At 47.9% G+C, this 18,107-nt stretch overlaps 1 protein-coding gene across 15 annotated transcripts in view; it reads left to right on the top strand.

Annotated features, from left to right (window-relative positions):
- The window catches only part of atp2b2 (ATPase plasma membrane Ca2+ transporting 2), a 68,806-nt gene that overhangs the window by 10,866 nt on the left and 39,833 nt on the right, over window positions 1–18,107 (top strand). For 2 of the 15 annotated variants that reach the window (XM_055509130.1, XM_055509131.1), the window contains exon 2: window positions 13,970–14,744. In XM_055509130.1, coding sequence (XP_055365105.1) covers window positions 14,546–14,744 — 199 coding nt within the window. In that variant the 5' untranslated portion in view covers window positions 13,970–14,545. Of the gene's footprint in view, window positions 1–6,005; window positions 6,181–13,251; window positions 14,745–18,107 lie in introns of those variants that run through there. The other 13 variants (XM_055509126.1, XM_055509129.1, XM_055509132.1 and 10 more) reach the window with 11 other exon arrangements.

Raw genomic sequence — 18,107 nt, 5'->3', positions numbered from 1 at the left:
GCATTGCTTCTCGACACACGCCTGTTGTCTTTCTAGTCTTTATTTCCCTCATGCGTGTGATCATCATCATTTTAAAAGCGTCACCTCCTCCCTCCTCTTCTCCTGTGATGAGCTGTGCTCTACTTGTTTCAAGAGGGAGGATGCCCTTGGTGTGACCGTGAGAGAGGGAGAGAGAGAGAGAGAGAGATGGGCTAAAGCTCTGCAGTGGCAAGCTACTGAGTGAGCAACTTGCTTACGCCGTGTGTGTGTGTGTTTGTGAATGTACTTTCAGATAATAGTTGGAGATTGAAAGGAACACAGTGTGTGCGTTCTAGAGAGCGTCGGCCAGTGGTATTTGCATAATGGAAGTCAAGCAGGCAGCTGTGGTTAACATGGAGCCCATGTTAGTCCCACCACACAGGAGCAGCATTGTCTCGTTCCTTTTCTCCGTCACTCTTCATCACGCTCTTCCTCTCACCTGATGTGACTCTTCCCTGGAGGGACAAAGAAGCTATTCTTGCCACAGTGTCCGGATACTGACACTTTCTGAGGTTGCTCACAAACACGGCACGATGTGCTACCTGGAAAACTTGTAGGGCCTGTTTTAACCCCTGTTTTACCCTTGTGATAGTAGAAAGCTGGGGATGTTATAAGCGCTTGTCTTTTGAACTGGTGCCTGGCACTGAAAAGGGAACATATAATGTATTTAGGCCGTTTATTGGGGACAGCCTATGTGGCTGCGAGTAAGTATTCAGGTCTCGTCCTTAGGACTTCTGTTTGAATAGAATGATACATTTTATTACTTAAAAGGATTTGGGCTTTTCTCTAATGACTTCCTTGAAGGTGTCTTTCCAGATTAGTTTGTCTCTTGGCTTTACCTGCCTTCCCTTGTGTCTCTGCTGCTGCTTTATGACCTCTTCTTGTTTCTATCTCACCTTCTCCACTTTGTTGTAACTGAGTTAGCATAAATTATTTTTTATTTTTAGTTTATTGATGCTGTAGTATACTGTAGATGTGCTGTAGTGGGCTAGTGTAAAATGAGCATGTAAATGGAAAATAGATTATATGAACCACACTGAACATCGTCCATCATGTCAGAGCTCTTTTAATGTGTCAAAGTAAAATATGCAAATAAGGTGGAATAAAAGACTTTCCTTTGTCTTTTTATTTAAACAATATATTTGCTTTTAAATTAACTTGAGAAAATGAACACAGCTGTAATAAAAGAGCCTCGTTCTGTCAAAAACAACGAAGGTTAAAGATGTTTTGTACGCACTAACTTAATAACCCGATCTTTTAACAAGTACAAGATGTAAGGTGCGTGCGTGCGTGTGCGCGCGCTACCATTATTCTCAGTGCCAGCAGATCAGTTGCATAGCAACAAGAACTTTTTGAGGGCAAGAAATATTTCACCAGTGGAATGTGTCAAGCACTAGAACAGGAAAAATGGAAAAAGTGAAATTCTGATCTCAGGACTATAATATATGACAGATCCATTATATTATGCTAGTTCAATTTTATAAATTCTAAACAAATGTTTGTTTTATTCATAATTTTAAATGTATAATACTGAAATGTTTCTGTTTAGAATTTTGAAGGCTTTCAGGTGAAGTAACCTATAATATTGTGTCCCCGTTGCTGTTTATCAGGGAGACTGACCAGTCATGACTAGTGATGACGACTGTGTGTGTGGTGTTTGTGTGTTTTCCTCCACTAACATGCAGCCGGCCTACAGTAACTGGAGGCCTGGGTGTGGGTACATGCGCTGTAGGTGTGATGTGTGGCGTGCTGATACTTGCCTGGTGCTTTCTTTTGTAAACATGTTTGTGTTTTTCATTTTTAACTTGATTCTGACATATTTACTGTTGATGTGACAGTCACAGAAGAGCACGATGGGATATGTTTTCATGTTGTGTTGTCATGGCAGCTACAGTATCTTCTTCCCGTGAGATGTTTTGAGTTTCTTTTTTCTAGAAACTAACTAATGATTTAACTGCGTTCGCATCAGTTCATTGTTGGACTAACGTTGTTTGTGTTTTTTTTTCAAATCTGTCTTCACTCCAGGCATTAATTTCACCTGAAAATGAGAAAATATTAGCTAATATACTGTGTGTGTGTGTGTGTTGAGAGAAGCAGGCAGGGTAGATTAATGGCTTCAGACATCCAGCTTTTCTCGTTGCTACCTGAATGCTCAACCAGCTGAACAGAATTCAGAAGACAGCTCTGTTTCACTGTCAGTACAACTGTGTGTATGTGTTGTTCTTTGAGAGTCACCTTCTCTGTTAGGGGTCAACCACACACTTGCAACCAGATCAGTTCCCCTGCGTTGAAACCTGACCAACCTGTCTGCAATGATTAAAATAAATGAACGTGTTGTGATGATCTCCTTTTCAGGGGTCATTTAAAATCCCAAACGAGTTATTAATCAGTTCACTAATCAACAATAACAATTAATTATTTTGTTAATTGGGATGCAAATTGGTGAATGTGCCTAACCTAATTCTTAAATCCTGGTTCGCTCAGACCTGTGGACGATAGGCCAAGAATTAGTGATGCTGTCACAGGAAAGCAGCTGCCAACCTGAAGAGAGGGCGAAGGATGGTGTGACAACATCCCCCGGGGCCTACACGGCCCAACGCGTGGCCCACCGGCCCACAGGAACTGCTTCACCCTGACAGAACCTCATATATATATATATATCACTGCACACCAAGGGTCCAGCCCGGCTGCGAACGGCGGAGCCCGCGTTCGCTGCTGTGTTATGTACTGCCCGCCTATCGCTCACTGTGCAATGTCCCCCTCTCCTCCGCGTACCCTTGCCCCCGGCTTGGGTACGCAGGAGGCCTGGCTAAAACGAATTCGACTGAGCTCGCCCCGACTGTCAGGCGACGTCTTCCTGTCGGCTGGCTGCGCGTGCCGCTGTGTGCGTGCGTGTGGGTGGGTGCCTGGGTGTCCGTGCGGCTGACAGGCCCACGTGTGTGCTTCCATTAGTCTTATGGCTTATGGCTGTCCTTGGGCAGTGAGATGAAGCCCTCCATCACTCCCGGAGCAAGAATTGAGAGAAGAGAAAAGGCACAGAGCGGTGCAGAGAGAGGTTTGAGAGGAAAATGGGGAAGAATGATGAGGCCCTATTGCCTGTCGTCTTCATTTTGATTGTATAAGCCACAGTACGTTTGCCCACAAATGCAGATTAAACAGGATAAAGACAGAGATTTGTCACTTCTCTGCTCCGTTTCAAAACAAAGGCCAAAGCAGCAAGTCAGTAGAGATCTCAGGCGTTTATACTTTCTTATCTTTTGAATGTTGAATGTGACCCATGTTCAACACATGCCAGGAAGAGCAGGGAATTGACCCACTAACCCCAACAAGGTTAGTGGGCAGATGTTACCTTTTAAACCACAGCTGCCCTGGTGAATAAAGTCCAATGGGGGAAATATGAAACCTCACCTTACAGAATATTGTTATAAACAGTAAAATATGTTCAGATGGAGCATATTAATTTGTAGAATGTCATTTTAAACCAATTTCCTTTGTTCGAGCATCTGTTTCCTCCAGGACATTCTCGTGCTCATACATGTGTCGCTTCTTGTAGGTATTGTTTTCAAATTAACATAAAAGTAATTATCTCGTGTTGCTGTTCCTGTCCGTTTGCATGTTACAGATCAGATTCTTAGGACAGACGTCTAATGAGCTCTGCGCTTCTGTTCATCCAATTTTAATAAATGCCTTGGACTGAAGCGCAGACAAACAGCGTTTTAGGTATATGTGAGGTGGAGCGTGTGGCCTCTCGCGCTAAGGTTACAGACCTCTGGGAGTCATCTCATTAACCACATGCTTGTGCGTGGGCCCACACACAAACCCAGAGAACGGTAATATCTTACTACAGCACTCAGGAGATGGCCTATAAGGTTAATGGTTATTGGCTGGTGGGTAGTGACCAGGATACGAGATATATGATTGACCCGAGGTAAACATTGCACTTTATTGGTGAACAGATTTGTTCTGGAAGGAGATGGAGATTGTGTGGAAGGTTTGGAGGATGTCAAGGACGAAGAGGATGAGGGTCATTATACTAATCTTTCTAACAGGGTCCTTTTTAATTAAGATGAATGGCGCACATTTGCTAAATAAGTGTGTCCAGCGCGGAGGTGTGCGTCTATTTGGAGTGACTTTGACATTAATAAGTCATGTTTCAGAATTAAGGTGTGGTGCTGTACTTTTCAGCAGGGACACTGCAGTGGGCCGAGCCTCTTTATTTAAGCTGACGATTAGGAGACTTTGCCTGAGGGGTCATGGCCCAGTGGCCCTGCGTGTTCCGATGCCTGCGGGAGCCGGGCAGTGACAGCCTGCGTGAAGCGACGCTGCTGTGCGGGAGCGCTGCCGTCTGCTCCCGCTGCATCTGATGCCACCGTCCTCTCATCCCCCTTGTCACAGGGTTTGGTGCACTGCAGCCCTGACTTCCCCACAACGTGCTGCATTGATATGCAGGGCCTGCTTCTGATGCCCATCAGTGCTCTCTCTCTCTCTCTCGCCCATTTCTCTGTCTTCCTCTCCCTGAACCCTTCCTTCAGGAGCTCCATCATCTTCCCTGCCGTGTTGAAGATAAACGTTCCGAGCTGTTGCTCTGTAAAGCTAAACGGTCAACACCCCCACCAGAGCCTTTCCTACTGAAACTTCATGCTCTACCCAACAAAAACTCACTATTTGCAGTTTTTGCTTGCATTTTACTTACAGTACTTACTGTTTGTCCTCACCTGCGGCCTTGCGGCAGCTTCACTCCTGGTCGTCTGGGAGTGAAGCTGTTGCTTTGATGAATGTCATGTTTTTTTCCAGCTTCTCCATATTCAGTGAGACTGCATGGAGTCATGTATGGAGTAGGCACATGGTGATTTCCTTCAGATATAAACTAAGCCTGTGTCCCGAAATATTAGACTATTGCCAAATGTGCCTCACCAGATCCACTACGTTAACCTTGGCTTTCATGATTTGGCTGATCTCATCATTTTATGGTGCGGATGGCAGAAGCAGTAGTGACACTGTGATAAAAATGGAGACCCCTGCAGTACCGTACTGTAGGTCCCAGCTGATGCACCCAGCTCAGCTCTGTTTAATTTGCATGAGTCCTGGTGGGAATAACCTGAAGTGGGTGAATGCCGTTAGTGATGCTGGCGTTGTCAACGCTCTGATATTTACATAATGCACCTGTGACACAACAGGGGAGAGAGAGTGGAGCAGAAAGGAAAAAATAGACACAGGCACAAACAGGGCGAACACACGAATAAGAGCGAAAGAGGCCCCCCTCCCCTCCCCTGCGCTGCCTGCAAACGGTGACAGGATGAGATGTGGGGTAGTGACGTGACGGCAGCGTGACACAAAGCTGTTATCCTCTCCTGTCGCGGCCGACTCGCTGGACTGGGGCCGAGCGGGCGTGTGTCTGTGGCGCACGCACGCTGTCCTGCAGCCGCCACGTCCCGCCGCTGTGTGCTGTGTGGGAATCCCAGTGTGCAGGGCAGAAATGAGGCGTTGAAACCAAGGCTGTCCTTGAAACATGCGTCTTGCTCCCCTCCTCTCCTCCCTCCTTTCTGTTCCTTCCTATTCACGCTGGCATCTTTTATTCTTTTCTTTACCTCCACGTGGAGCTCTATTCTCTATTCCACATCATCCATTTTCTCTGGCCCTTTTCCTTCTCAGTCATGTCTGTAATGAGCTCACATTTATATCTAAAGTGGACCTGCTGTTACGCTGTGGCGGAAAAATTGGTACAGCGACATAAATACATTTGCTGAATTCTTCTTCTCCTATCTCTGCATCTATCGACTGTATCTTGATGCCTCAAGCATGAAAAAAAGTCTCGTCAAGTGAAGAGCGGTCCTTCTGCTATGCAGCACTGTACACACACACACGCGCGCGCGCACACACACACACACACACACACACACACACACACAGACACACACACGCCCACCCGTGCCGCCTGCTGACATGGTACAGGCTGTGCATTCAGACAGCCCCGGCTGAGGCGGTAGCAGTGGGAGTGCAGCTTAGCGAGCCTCCACGCACACACACGCACACCTCCACTCACCCGCGCACACACACGCACACACGCCGAGCGCCGCCGCGGTTCGTTCGCCGCTGTAACATCATCGTTCGCCGTGGAGGATCCCCGCGTCGCGGCGATGCCGGTGACGAGCTTGCTGCCGTGTGAGTATACATGGTCCTCGTGCGCCGTGAGCAGCGTGGTGTAAATCGTTAGCGTGTGGGGAGGCTGCGTGCGTGAATATTCATCTGTGGAGAGGACAGTCATTCTGCGGTGTTTTCTGTCCCCTTCTCTTGTCCTTTCCAGATGGGGATGGGTTTTTTTTTGCTGCTCGTGTGTCGGCAGAATGAGGTCTGCAGTCTCCCCGTCGTAGGCGCCGGCTTCGCTGCCGTAGCTCATCACGCGTGCGCTGCCGGCAATCTGTCCCCACTGCATTAACTAAGTGATTGTTCTGGCACGGTGACTGAATTAGTGCAGGCCATTATCACCTCCGCTCCTCGTCTGGCGGGCTCGGCGGCTGCCTACCAGCACCGGCCCCCTGCCGCACACTGGTAAGTTGCGTTTGCAGTCGTCCGGTCGGCCGACTTTTCCCGTCACTCAGGCGGACAATTAGTTTGTCAGTGTGGGCAATAACGAGACGGAAGGAAGAGCGGCGCTTGGCAGCCAATCAAACGAGCGTTTGCCAAGAGCTTCGCTCATTCACGCGTCTAGGCGGCGGTGCCTCTGTTGGAGGTCGGGAGCCTGTGTGACCTCAAACATCGGCTCCGCTGCACCAAGACAGCCAGACAGTGGAGGAGCCCCCCCCCCCATGAAGGGAGACCCACTGTTGGCGTGCAGCAATGTGCACCCGCACGGAACATGGGAACAAATGCACCAGATGTGACGTGAAGGACCGTGACACGCTCAACAAAGGCAAAAAGTCCATGGCTGGTTTGCTTTTGTCACATCACACACACAGTGAAGATAAAGTCCTATTATCACAGTGCCTCTAATTTTGCTGTGTCATCATCACTTCTGTAGCATAGCAACAAGCGCTAACGCAGCCGTTACAGCTCTTTTAAAATGCAAATCGGGAAAATTGAGTCTAGGAATAAATGAATTGTGTACATATTTTATTTGTGATGGCAAATGAAAGATGATTAGGTGTGAGTGACAAGAGACACAGAGGACGCGCAGGTGATAAGGATGAGAGAAGAAAGTAAGACAGAGAAGAGCGTCTTCTCAAATACAGTTGTTACTCTCCTTCATCCTAATGTCTGATCGTCCCCCTCTCCTTCAGGATTCTAAGGGTAGAAATAGGCAGACAGCGGTGCACAGAGGACCAACTCTAAAACCTGCCACCGCTGCTGCAGAATCGGGGAACTTGCAGCAGACTGCTGTGACATGCAGGTGGTCGGAGGGAGGCAACAGAGTCCCCACTCCGCCTGAGGCAGAGAGGGAACATGTATGAACACACCCAACCCCAGCATCACAGAGCCTCCATCTCCACATACAGTAAAGCCCATGAGAGCCGGGCAGAGAGAGCGTCCTGCAGCCGTAATGGCTCAGCAATGCAGATGGCGTCAGGTGGCTCTGCAGATCTTTGTGTCTGGATCATTAATGACGGGAAAACTCCATGCTCAGATGAGATGGGAAGGTACAGTACGTCCTGCTTCATGCAGCTTTTGCAGCACATTATTTGACGCTTATCCCGTCAGCTCTCCACCTGCATGTCTTGGCATTTAACTAACCAATAAATTCCCACTTTCGCAATGCTGTTTGGCAAAGACTACTACTTTTTTGGACGGTTCCTAGTCTCATCCCTCCTCATACGCCCCCCCCCTGGTTCTGTCTTTAGTCCTCATCATGCCTGTATGTGATGAATTTAATTAGATCAGTGACTCCCTCATGATTCCTGCAGGCTCTAGAGCAAGAAGAGGCCACAGGAGTCTTTGTTAATTTGTGTCTTCTGCATGTGTGCGCCCGTGTGTGTGTTTACTGGACAACATGGGCATCAGTGAAGCATGGAGCTGGAAATGTGAGGCCTAGGAAATGGGAGACAGGGCAGTGTGCGCTGTGTGCGGGGCAACCTAAACCAGCATGGAGACCATCTCGACTGAAGAGGCATCTCCCTGCTTCTGGGTAACGGCTAATTGGAGTTTACCTCGTTTCCAGCAAGACAAAGGCTCCAGGCTTTTCCAGTTGTAGAGAAGAAAGCAGCTGCTTTAACACTGCGATGTGGTGACTCGGCTGGTTTCTATGCTTGCTCAGTATAAAAGGTAAATGCCATTATTGTGTCGGGACACAGTTACAATCATTTGACAAATCGTTTTCCTGCTAAGGCTCATGTAAGCTGGAGCCAGCTGTCAATCAAGTTCAGCCTGGATGGAACAGGACCGCATATGAAGACAGACCTATTTAAAACCTCCAATTAACCTGACCAGATACAAACAATAGGAGTGGTACGCATCTTTTTTTTTTTTAAACCGAACAGTTCTGCATGTGTGTGTGTGTGTGTACAGAGTCGTTTAGTATGTGGATTGACCTGGTTGCCATTTTGCCATGTGTGCCTGCTGCACAGGACATTTTCAAATAACTGGTGTTTCCATCCCGCCCAAATTTGCAGTCTATGCCTCAGTACATGTAGTTTATGGTGTTTCATTCAGTCTCTGTAGTGATGACGGGTCCGTTTGCAGGGCCTACCAGTGTCATTACTATTCAGTCAGCCATATTCCATGTGGACTGCACCATGTGTCACACTGCGTGTGGATTAGTAAAATCCCCATGAGCACATTTGTCATCCCCTTGTTTGATGCGTTATTCTTCAAAGTCATCGAATGTGGCCGTGAAGCAGATTAAAGCAGACTCATTCCAGGTTTGACCAGGTTTAGGTGGGTAAGGTGTGAAACAGACGGGTGTAAACGCCATTACCATCACTTAAACATTGGAACAATCTCTGCGTGGTAGAATTCACCAGAATTGAATTCTCCACACAAGGTGCTTGACAGCCAGGTGCCAGGCTCCGCCACAATCAGGCCGGAGGTCGGGTTTGACGGGAGGATTAATCAGGAGCCAGCAAATGTATTTGTGACTGAGACGCTGATCACCCTCGGACAGAACGGCCCCATGAAGCGTTGGAGCTGCTATTTATTGTTAGACAATTATGGTGCAACAGCATTTGGCTTAGATGGTTCTTCCACAGTAATGGCCCTAAGTATTTTTCACGCTTCATTTGCTTGTTATAGCTCAGTGTGCTGGGCAAGAAAATGCCAGTATTGATTTGGATACAGCTGTTAGTGCGTCTCCGCACTGCCGAGCCAGGCAGAATAGAGCTGTATATCTCCTCATCTGCCCCCGCTGCCTCACAGCCGCGCTTGCATTACGTCACGCCGCTTACGGAGCCAAGGTACGTGTGTGTAGGTGACTGCGAATGCACCACAAACAGAATGAAGCCTTGTTCAGTGTGAGCGGGAAAGGCGACATCAGCCACGGCTGTGTGAGCTGCAGGGGCCGTGAGGAAGAGGACGGGTGGATGCGAGGAGGAGTCACCGAGGGTTTATACCAGCCATGTGTCATCTCCTGTCCTTTAACCCGGCTCTTTCACAGCTGTAGCGTATCATCGCCAGCTCCCGCTTCCCTACGTCTCAGCCTCACTCTGCGGTGAGTCACGGCAGCAGCCAGGCGTCGTCCGGCCGACGGCTCCCGCGCCACCGATGAGCCCACATAGGTTAAGCACGCACGTACAAAGGCACGGCGCAGCGGGGTCAGGAAACGCGCCGCGGATCGGCCGGAGGCTTCAAGGAGCCACTGGAGCTGCTAAACACGTGTGCTCATCCGCCGCGTGCATGTCATGGAGCTTGTGCGCGGCTGAGCTCAGCGCTGCGTGTCCAGCGCCACGGGGAGCGAGCGAGCGAGCGAGCGATTGATTGCTTGGCAGGAACACGGCCCTGTAAACGCCGGCGGAGGGAAATCTGACTGTTTGTTCTGCCTCGAGGTCCTTGTTCTTCTAGTTCACATCGTCCACCGGCCACGTGCGTGATCACATCGCGAGTTATGACTGATTAACGCACAGAAGCACATCATTCCCAAGGGTTGACATGGTTTCCTGTACACAGATGTACAGAGTCTCTCTTCCTCCTTGACCTCCTGGATTTCTTTCCAAAATAATACTAATATTGTTGCTGTGCTGAGTTTGCATGACAGCTGCTCCAAACTCAATCAGGGAGCGCTGGTGGTGTCTCTGTGTGTGGCTCTGTGCCTGTGTGCGTGCATGTGCTGTTGCAGTGCAGCTGCTGTCTAACGCTCGTGTACTTGCATGTGTTCGGGGAATCCCTGAACGGGATGAACTACTATAGACAGTTCACGAGTGATTCACTACACAAGCTGAGAGTGCAGCCACTGTTTATAGACTTCAGAGTTTGTTTCATTCCCTAAGCAGCATTGGGCCTCCACAACAGTCACCTTAAATGCTGGGCAGCGTCTGCTTCCTCTGTAGTTGTAATTAATAGAACGTGGACACACCCCCATCGACCACGACGATCATATAGTTTGGAATTATAATCCAGTTTTTATATCTTAGCAGGTATGTTGTTGTTGTTGTTGAGAGCGTCTGTAGTACCGTTTCCTGCCAACAGGGGGAGCTGTGCACCAGTCCTGCTGGTTCTGGTGATGGTGCAGTATGCACCGCTCATATCACAGCTCTGCCTCGCTGTGCTCAAGGACAGTTTGAGACCGATAAACATGAGATGCATATGGCTTCGCAGCGGAAGACCACACAGTACCCACTGCTTGTAAGAGCATGACAGGAGAAGGAGGCGCCATTTCATAAGTAGTTTAAACATCCGTGTGCGTGTTTCTGTTAAACGCTAAACATAATTAGTTCAGGGTTAAAGATGCTTTTGAGAATCAGACACTAATTGTGATGCACATGAAGTTGATTACACTGTAACTCAGGTGATGCAACATGTGTAACATGAGACAAACGCTGGTCAGATGGCGTCAGCAGCTGCCTGTGGGCCTTTCGCTTTTATCCTGCGTCACATATGGTGTTTCCCATTCAATGTCCTCACACGTTATGTTAAAGAGCTGCTAATTGTTGTAAAATCTCCTTGAGTGTCGAATCCTATGTCACACATTACTCCTTGCAGACGAACTGACACGTAGTGAGGCAGGTACAGACTGACAGCGAGGGTAGACGTCAGATTAGAGATTAGTGGGAGTGTAGAGGAGATAGTTGTGGAGGGGGCATTGTATTTTGCAAGGGCTAGCAAAATCATACAATGTCCCACAGCATATGTGCACTATAGGAAAGAGGACGTCTCATAATATCAAGTGTATTTTATTGCATCATTATTTAAAGATGGACGGATGCCTGGCAGCAGAATGTAACCCCACCTGCACCGCCGCCGCCACCACTCACCTACTGTATCAACATCATGATAGGAGACTGGTGAACAGCTGACGCTGTGGACAGAACCATGATGATCTGCGCTAAATGTAATGTGTGAACTATTTGAAAAGTAAGAAAGGGCAGAAAGACTCAAAGTAAGCACCTTTTTATCCTCTTTTCTTATTTTCCAGTGCTGAAAAGGTCAAACAGTTGAAACGTTGCGTCTATACATTATGTTGGTTTCCATTTTTCCTCATTGTGTGACTCATTACTTTGCACAGTAGCTGCAATGCATGAATAGGTAGGATGGAAAGCCGGCGTTGCTCTGAAGTACACTACAGGTGCCTGTGTCTCTGTTGCAGCGTGTCCATCTGGTGCTAAAGCACATTCCCCGTGTTATGTGCTTTCTTTCTCTCCTCATCCAGCCCATAGATCCACCGTTCACACGCACACATGCAAACACACGGCGTTTCCTGGGAGCGCATTAGTTTGCTTTCATTGGAGGGTTCTGGAGGGTCTGGCCAGCACAGATGTCTGCCTCGGCGTGGAGAGAGTCCCGCCACCACTGATTGGACCTGCTCAGCGGGCGGAATGAGAGAAGCGCATATAAGGTTGGAATAAATGGAGTAAAGCCCCACTCCGTTGTCTTTGTTTGGGTTGTTTAGATTTAAAGCCAAGCTGAAGTGCGATATTAAATGCTTTTCTGCGTCGGTGCCTTGGCCTTGTTGTCCTGGATCTGCTGTAATGACAGATTGTTGGGCTGCACCTGTGCAGCTGACGCTGCTGTTTGACTCGGGTCCTTCTCATTAGCGGAGCGGACGGCTTCCTGTCGCGCTGCAGATGTGCGCTCGCAGGTTGGCAGGGTCTCTCGCTGCCCAGCTGTGACAAGGTCGCGGTCCTGCTGTTAGGAAGCGCGCGGCGCTGTCCGCCGCTGGTCCCATCCCATCAACGCGCTGGATATTAACATTGTCTGGACAACGTTAGCGGTACATGCGGTAACAACGGCGCGTGTGTTCCCACCGCCTCAGCGTTGCTCATTCAGTCCCTCTGCAGCCTCCAACGAGCACCAAGCGGACAGACTGTGCCTGGTAACATGCTACCGTGTGTCTGTAGCTATAATTAGATGCAGGACACCCTAACTGTTGTGGTGCTACGGTGTCTTTTTTTTTTTTTTTCGGGGAAAGCTTTTACAAAGAAACGTCTCCCGATCTTCTGAATAATGTATTCTTGTTCGTGTTGCATGGCACTTCTGTGATTGATTTCTGCTGCTTTGTTCTTTTACTGGGAGGACTGGGAGGGTTTGCTCTTTTTTTTTTTTTTTTTTTTTTTTTTTTTTCTAAATCATGTGTTGAACGGATTAAACGACCAGCCATGACTTTTCTGGTTTTAACTGGAGCAACTGGAGACTTTCTGAAAATTCTATAATTAATAATAATAATTCTTTCTGAGTGTGGTGGTGTTTTATGTGACGCGCTGGGTCACAGGGGTCATTGATTAAAATTGGAGGCACACGTGTGCTGCAAATCACCGATGACGGATCAATAGTGTGCATGGTTGTGATATTTATGTGTTTGTGTGGAGGTCGCTAGGAACAGGATGAGCTCTTTTTCTCCCCATCTTAAACCTTATGGAGACGATAAGTAGCAGTGAATGTATTTTTGCTCGTGTTTATCTGTTGCATCAACCTCTATTGTTGTTCAGAACCTAAAGAGATCATTAGCATCGAACAAGTTATTGCCAATAAAATAAATCATGGAGCGTAATATTCTAATGGAACGGTTTTAAGAACACATGGCACTGGTTTCCAGCTGATCGTCTCAGAGGTTTGATGGGATTTGCCCTGAAGCCATAGAACCTTTGAATGGGGCCGCGCTGAGCAGAGTGTGGCGCACCGCGTTCCCGAGTGTTGCCGGGGAGGGAGAGCGATGCCCTCGCTGCGCGGCTTGCGAGACAGCATGCAGCCAGTGTGCAGCGGCTGCATAGGAGCCAGAGGATGGAGAGCTAGCGCGAGGCGGCAGCAGCAGCAGCAGCGGCGGCGGCTCCGGAGCTCGGCCCATCCTCCCCGTGACAACGCAGTGTTACGTGCTGCGTCTCCGCTCTGTCGTCAGAGCAGCCCCAGCCTCCCACCCGCACACAGCTCCTCTGCGCTCTGCACCAGAAAGGAGCATCCTCTGCTCTCCACCCCCCCCTCGCCTCTCTCTCTCTCTCTCTTTCTCTCTCTCTCTCTCTCTCTCGCCCTCAGTCAGTCGGTGTGTCCTCAGAATGAGGTTGGCAGCACCAGTAGCAGCAGCCGCAGCAGTAGATACAGACAACGGGGACACAGTTACTGCGGCAGCCAGGAGACGCTGTCCTTCAGCCGGGCACCATCTACCGCTGCCTTCACCCCTGCCCTGAGAACACAACACTTACCCTTGTGCTCTCTCTCTCCCTCCCTCGCTCGTTCTCTCTCTGTCTCTCCTTCATCCTCCCTCACTCTCTGTCCTCTTTGAATTCGTCTCTCGAATTCGCCTCTCTCTCTCTCTCTCTCTCTCGCTCCTTCCCTCTCGCTCGCTCTCTCTCTCTCGCTGTCTCTGTCGCTGTAGCAGTGATGGGAAAGACCACCATGTAGACGCAGAGAGGCAACGGAGGCAACAGCAGAATAGCAGCAATGGGATGCCACACATGGAGCGGGTCTGGACTGCAGCCGTGGTGAGCCTGAGACCTCCAGGACCTGCGACCACCATCATTGCCCTTCTCAGGACCTGACCACTGGGGCTGTCCAACGCTCACCTGGATGCTCCCCAATTGTGTTTCGTCATCCCTTCCTCTCCTTTTTTGCTGCTGTTCTTTCTCCTCATCCTCTGTTTCTCCTCTCTGATGGCTTTTCAGTCTGCTGACATCTAGCAGTCTGTCCTGAAACAGAGAAGCTGCTCATCGATTTCGCCTCCTGGATTCCACCCCCCCCCCCCCCCTCTGCGTTTTTATTCTTTTTCGCCCACTTGACCTACGAGTGGCGTTCTTTTCTAATTCCTTTTCGTGATTTTTCTCGCCCGCTCATTACACACTTTGGATTTTTTCTTTTTTCTCGACGAGGCCAATCTAATCTCTCTGTTGCTCAAGAATTTTGATTGATCTATAAGCAATAACAAACACTAATCCAACTGACTTGCCTCGCTGACACCATGGGGGACATGTCCAACAGCGATTTTTATGCCAAGAACCAAAGAAACGAGGGCAACCATGCGGCAGGCTTCGGCTGCTCGCTCATGGAGCTGCGCTCGCTCATGGAGCTGCGTGGTACAGAGGCAGTGGTCAAGCTCCAGGAGGACTACGGGGGCGTGGAGGGACTGTGCAAACGACTGAAAACCTCACCCACGGAAGGTGAGTCCTCCTGTTTGTTTGTGTGTGTGTGTGTGTGTGTGTGTGAGTTCACGGCATCCTGTACTACTGAATGTTGCGCTGAGTCAAAGATCGGTGATGGATGCTCATTTGTAATTAATGGTGAAAAGCACAAACAGCCTGCAACCGCGCCGCAGCACCAGCCTGGGGAGGGAGTCCCGTTTGAAGGCACTAATGAAAATTCTTGCCGGCCAGCTTATGTTAGACCTGTTTAGTATGCACCCCCCCCCCTCTCCTTTTGTCATTCTTCTGACTCCTCAACCAATCAGCCATAGCCTTATTAAAGAGCAGGTCTGTGGGGCAACATGGTGGAGGGTTTAACCATGTGGGATGTGTGGTGGTATCTGCTGATGGGCGTGAGTGTAATGAGGGGGCTCTACATGTATGTATATGTTCAGTCGTTTGAAGATGCTTTTTTTCGCTTCACATGCATTTTTTTTAAGCACAATTTGAACTTACTTTAGCAGAAACGCACCTAAAGCATGCGCCAAATGTTTATGACAGTGCTGGAATCATGTAGTCTCACGCATGACATCAGAAGCAGGCTGTAATCCTATAGGCCGATAGTCTGGGAAGATTGCGTTTCTGGCCGTTCTTATCAAATAACAGCAGTCTAGGTCAGCTGGCGGTAACACTTGGAGAGCAAATGAGAGAAATCCAGAAAGCTTCTCCAGCGGCAGATTGGAATAAGGTGCAAACGACTGATGCTGCTTATTGCTCATTAGCATATGTGCAGCATCACAGTGAAACAATGGCTGCAGTGTTACAGCGGTAATGAAATGGAAATTAATTTGAGCTAGCAATAAAAGGATCACACTAGGCATAGATGTATAATTTCATTTTCCCCTTCTCGTGTGAGTTGTGATTAGACGTATGAAGATTCCGAGGCGTCGGTGCACTGGTAAGAGCCTGCAGATCTGCAGCAACATCAAAATGAAAGTAGTTAAACTTCAGATAGAAGCGGGGGCTTTTATGTTACTGCTAATCTGGTTCGCTGAAGTAAACACCAAACTAGTTGAGACCGATGTACAGATAGTGAAGTCAGTAAACACAGTATCATCACATATCTACAAGACTCTCAGTAGGTTACTTAGTGAAATGCTTGTAAATCATATTAAATGGAAGATTCCCTCCATGTTGTAAGAAAAACACATGGCTGATGAGAGAATGGTGTAGCATAAGAACCAAATAAAACACATGGAACATATTTGGTGACACCTATGCAACTCTGGGTTCTTATGGATCAGACATCCAGATGAACAATAACGGTGGAAGATGTGTATATATCTATTTTTAGTGGTAAAGGGGAATTATGTCATCTTGGTTATTATCAACTCTACAGCTAGATTTAAAAAGTTACATGAAAGCAACATGATGCACTTTAAATATGAAAATTACATTATCAGTGGCTACATCTATTTAACAGGCTCTTAGTTTTGGTTCAACATCTGGTAAAAAGCCTCTTCTCGCATTTTTGGTTTTACTCATTAACCGTTTTAATGAATTAATTTATCGCTTGCTGGAACATTCAATAAGTGAAGTAATCATTTCTCGTGCTGTTTGCATTAATGATCCCAGTTACTTCCATGCTTCCACTTGTGGGCGTGCTATGTGTTTCTCCAGAGAACACATGTTGCCTCACAAACACGATTATGGCAGTTATGCTTGAAGGAGGTAGGAGTACATAAATAAATGTATGTATATATAATCGCAACGTAGGTATAAAAATGCAACAAGTCAGGAATCAGCTATTTTAATCATACATATTCTGACAAAACAGGAATTAATCAACTGCAGGTTTGTGTCAACAGCACGAGTAATATAAAAATCAATAAAATGCTTATCCAACAGGCAGACGTTCCAGAGCTGGCGTATTTATCTAAATAGGAAAGCTAACTTGTGTTTGCCTTGAGGTTTGGGCAGCGTTTCTATTCTAAGAAGAATAGCTGGAGAATATATATAAAACATTGAAGAGCGCTACAGTATCAAACACACACATTATGCATGTTGGAGCACAACACGCGCTCAACTGGATCCAGGGTGAGATGTACATCTTTTATTAACCCTCTGAACTTTAAAGCACTCAAGGAAACTGTGCTTCTTTAAAAGATGCGTTTACATTTTGTTGTCATTTCTCATTTTATGCCAAAAAGGGGCAACAGCTGAGCAGGTAAAACATAACGCTGTCACATCTCGTTTTTAGATTAAAATCATCTCCCATAGTCATAATGGTAATGTGAATGGTAATGGAGCCCCCCCCCCCCTTGCATTCTCACTTTCCCACTCCTACAGTAAGTGTTTTTAGTAGCTTGCTTCCTTGTATTGTGTATCTGCAGCCGGGATGTAGTTACCTGTTCTGTGAAGACGCTAGCGTTACCCGCGGCCACCGGGTCGAATGGCATGAGTCACTCAGGGGGCACGTGGGACGTCGGGCTACAGCTTCGCTTCCAAGAAAGCGCGGCGGCGCGCTTCTTAGGGTACGACCTGCTTCTTGTGAGATGGAAAAAGACAGTTGGTGGGAGCTCACGGTACAATTATTTTCTCAAGAGAGGGTAGAGAGCTGCTAGATGGGCCCTCCCATCCAGGGGGCAGGGGATCACAGGAGAGTGCTCAGGGCACAGACATTCCTCAAAGGTTGGGAGGATCAAGAGACGCTCAGGGCACTGATAGTCTTTGATGTTGTGAGGAAGGGAGGGTAGGGCACTACTTAGCCAGACCTTACGGGAAAGAGGAGAAGTAAATATAGATACATGTGCACGTACAAGGAGTCGGTTTGCCTCATGCAACTGTTGTGGAAAGCGTTTAAGACAATGCTGGACGCGCCTGCAAATTCAGATGAATGAACATTTTAGTGGGATTGAAGATAGAATCCCAGATAGAAGAATATCAATTCTGGTGTTTCTGACGGCTTGTTAGGAATCAAAAGCTGATCTCTCCTCCGCAAACGCAGCGGATGCAGATCGACTCCCAGTCCACTGCAGAGCCGTGCGCCGTTCGTCTGAAGCCGGAGCCGAGGAGCTCTTCTGCTTGCTGAGCGGCTAATTAAAACAGCGAGAACTTTGAATTGGCTGAATAATATTTAATCCAACAATAACATTCAGCACTTTTTTCTTGTCATAACCTAACATTTACATGCTGCTCCTTCCTCCTTTGCCTTTTACTGTTTTCTTTGCCCTCTACAGTATCGCCATGGTTCATTATATTTTCTTTACTACCTCCATCACCTCTGCATCACCCTGGTTCTACAGCTACATTTAATCTCTCACCAGTCTGTACACTGCTCTGACATATATCATACTCATGCATTGATCCTATAAACTGTCCAACCCATCATCTGTAACCTGA

The sequence above is a fragment of the Betta splendens genome, chromosome 5, assembly GCF_900634795.4.
Source record: "Betta splendens chromosome 5, fBetSpl5.4, whole genome shotgun sequence".
NCBI classification, from domain to species: domain Eukaryota; kingdom Metazoa; phylum Chordata; class Actinopteri; order Anabantiformes; family Osphronemidae; genus Betta; species Betta splendens.
This window is presented reverse-complemented; position numbering and strand designations above follow the sequence as displayed.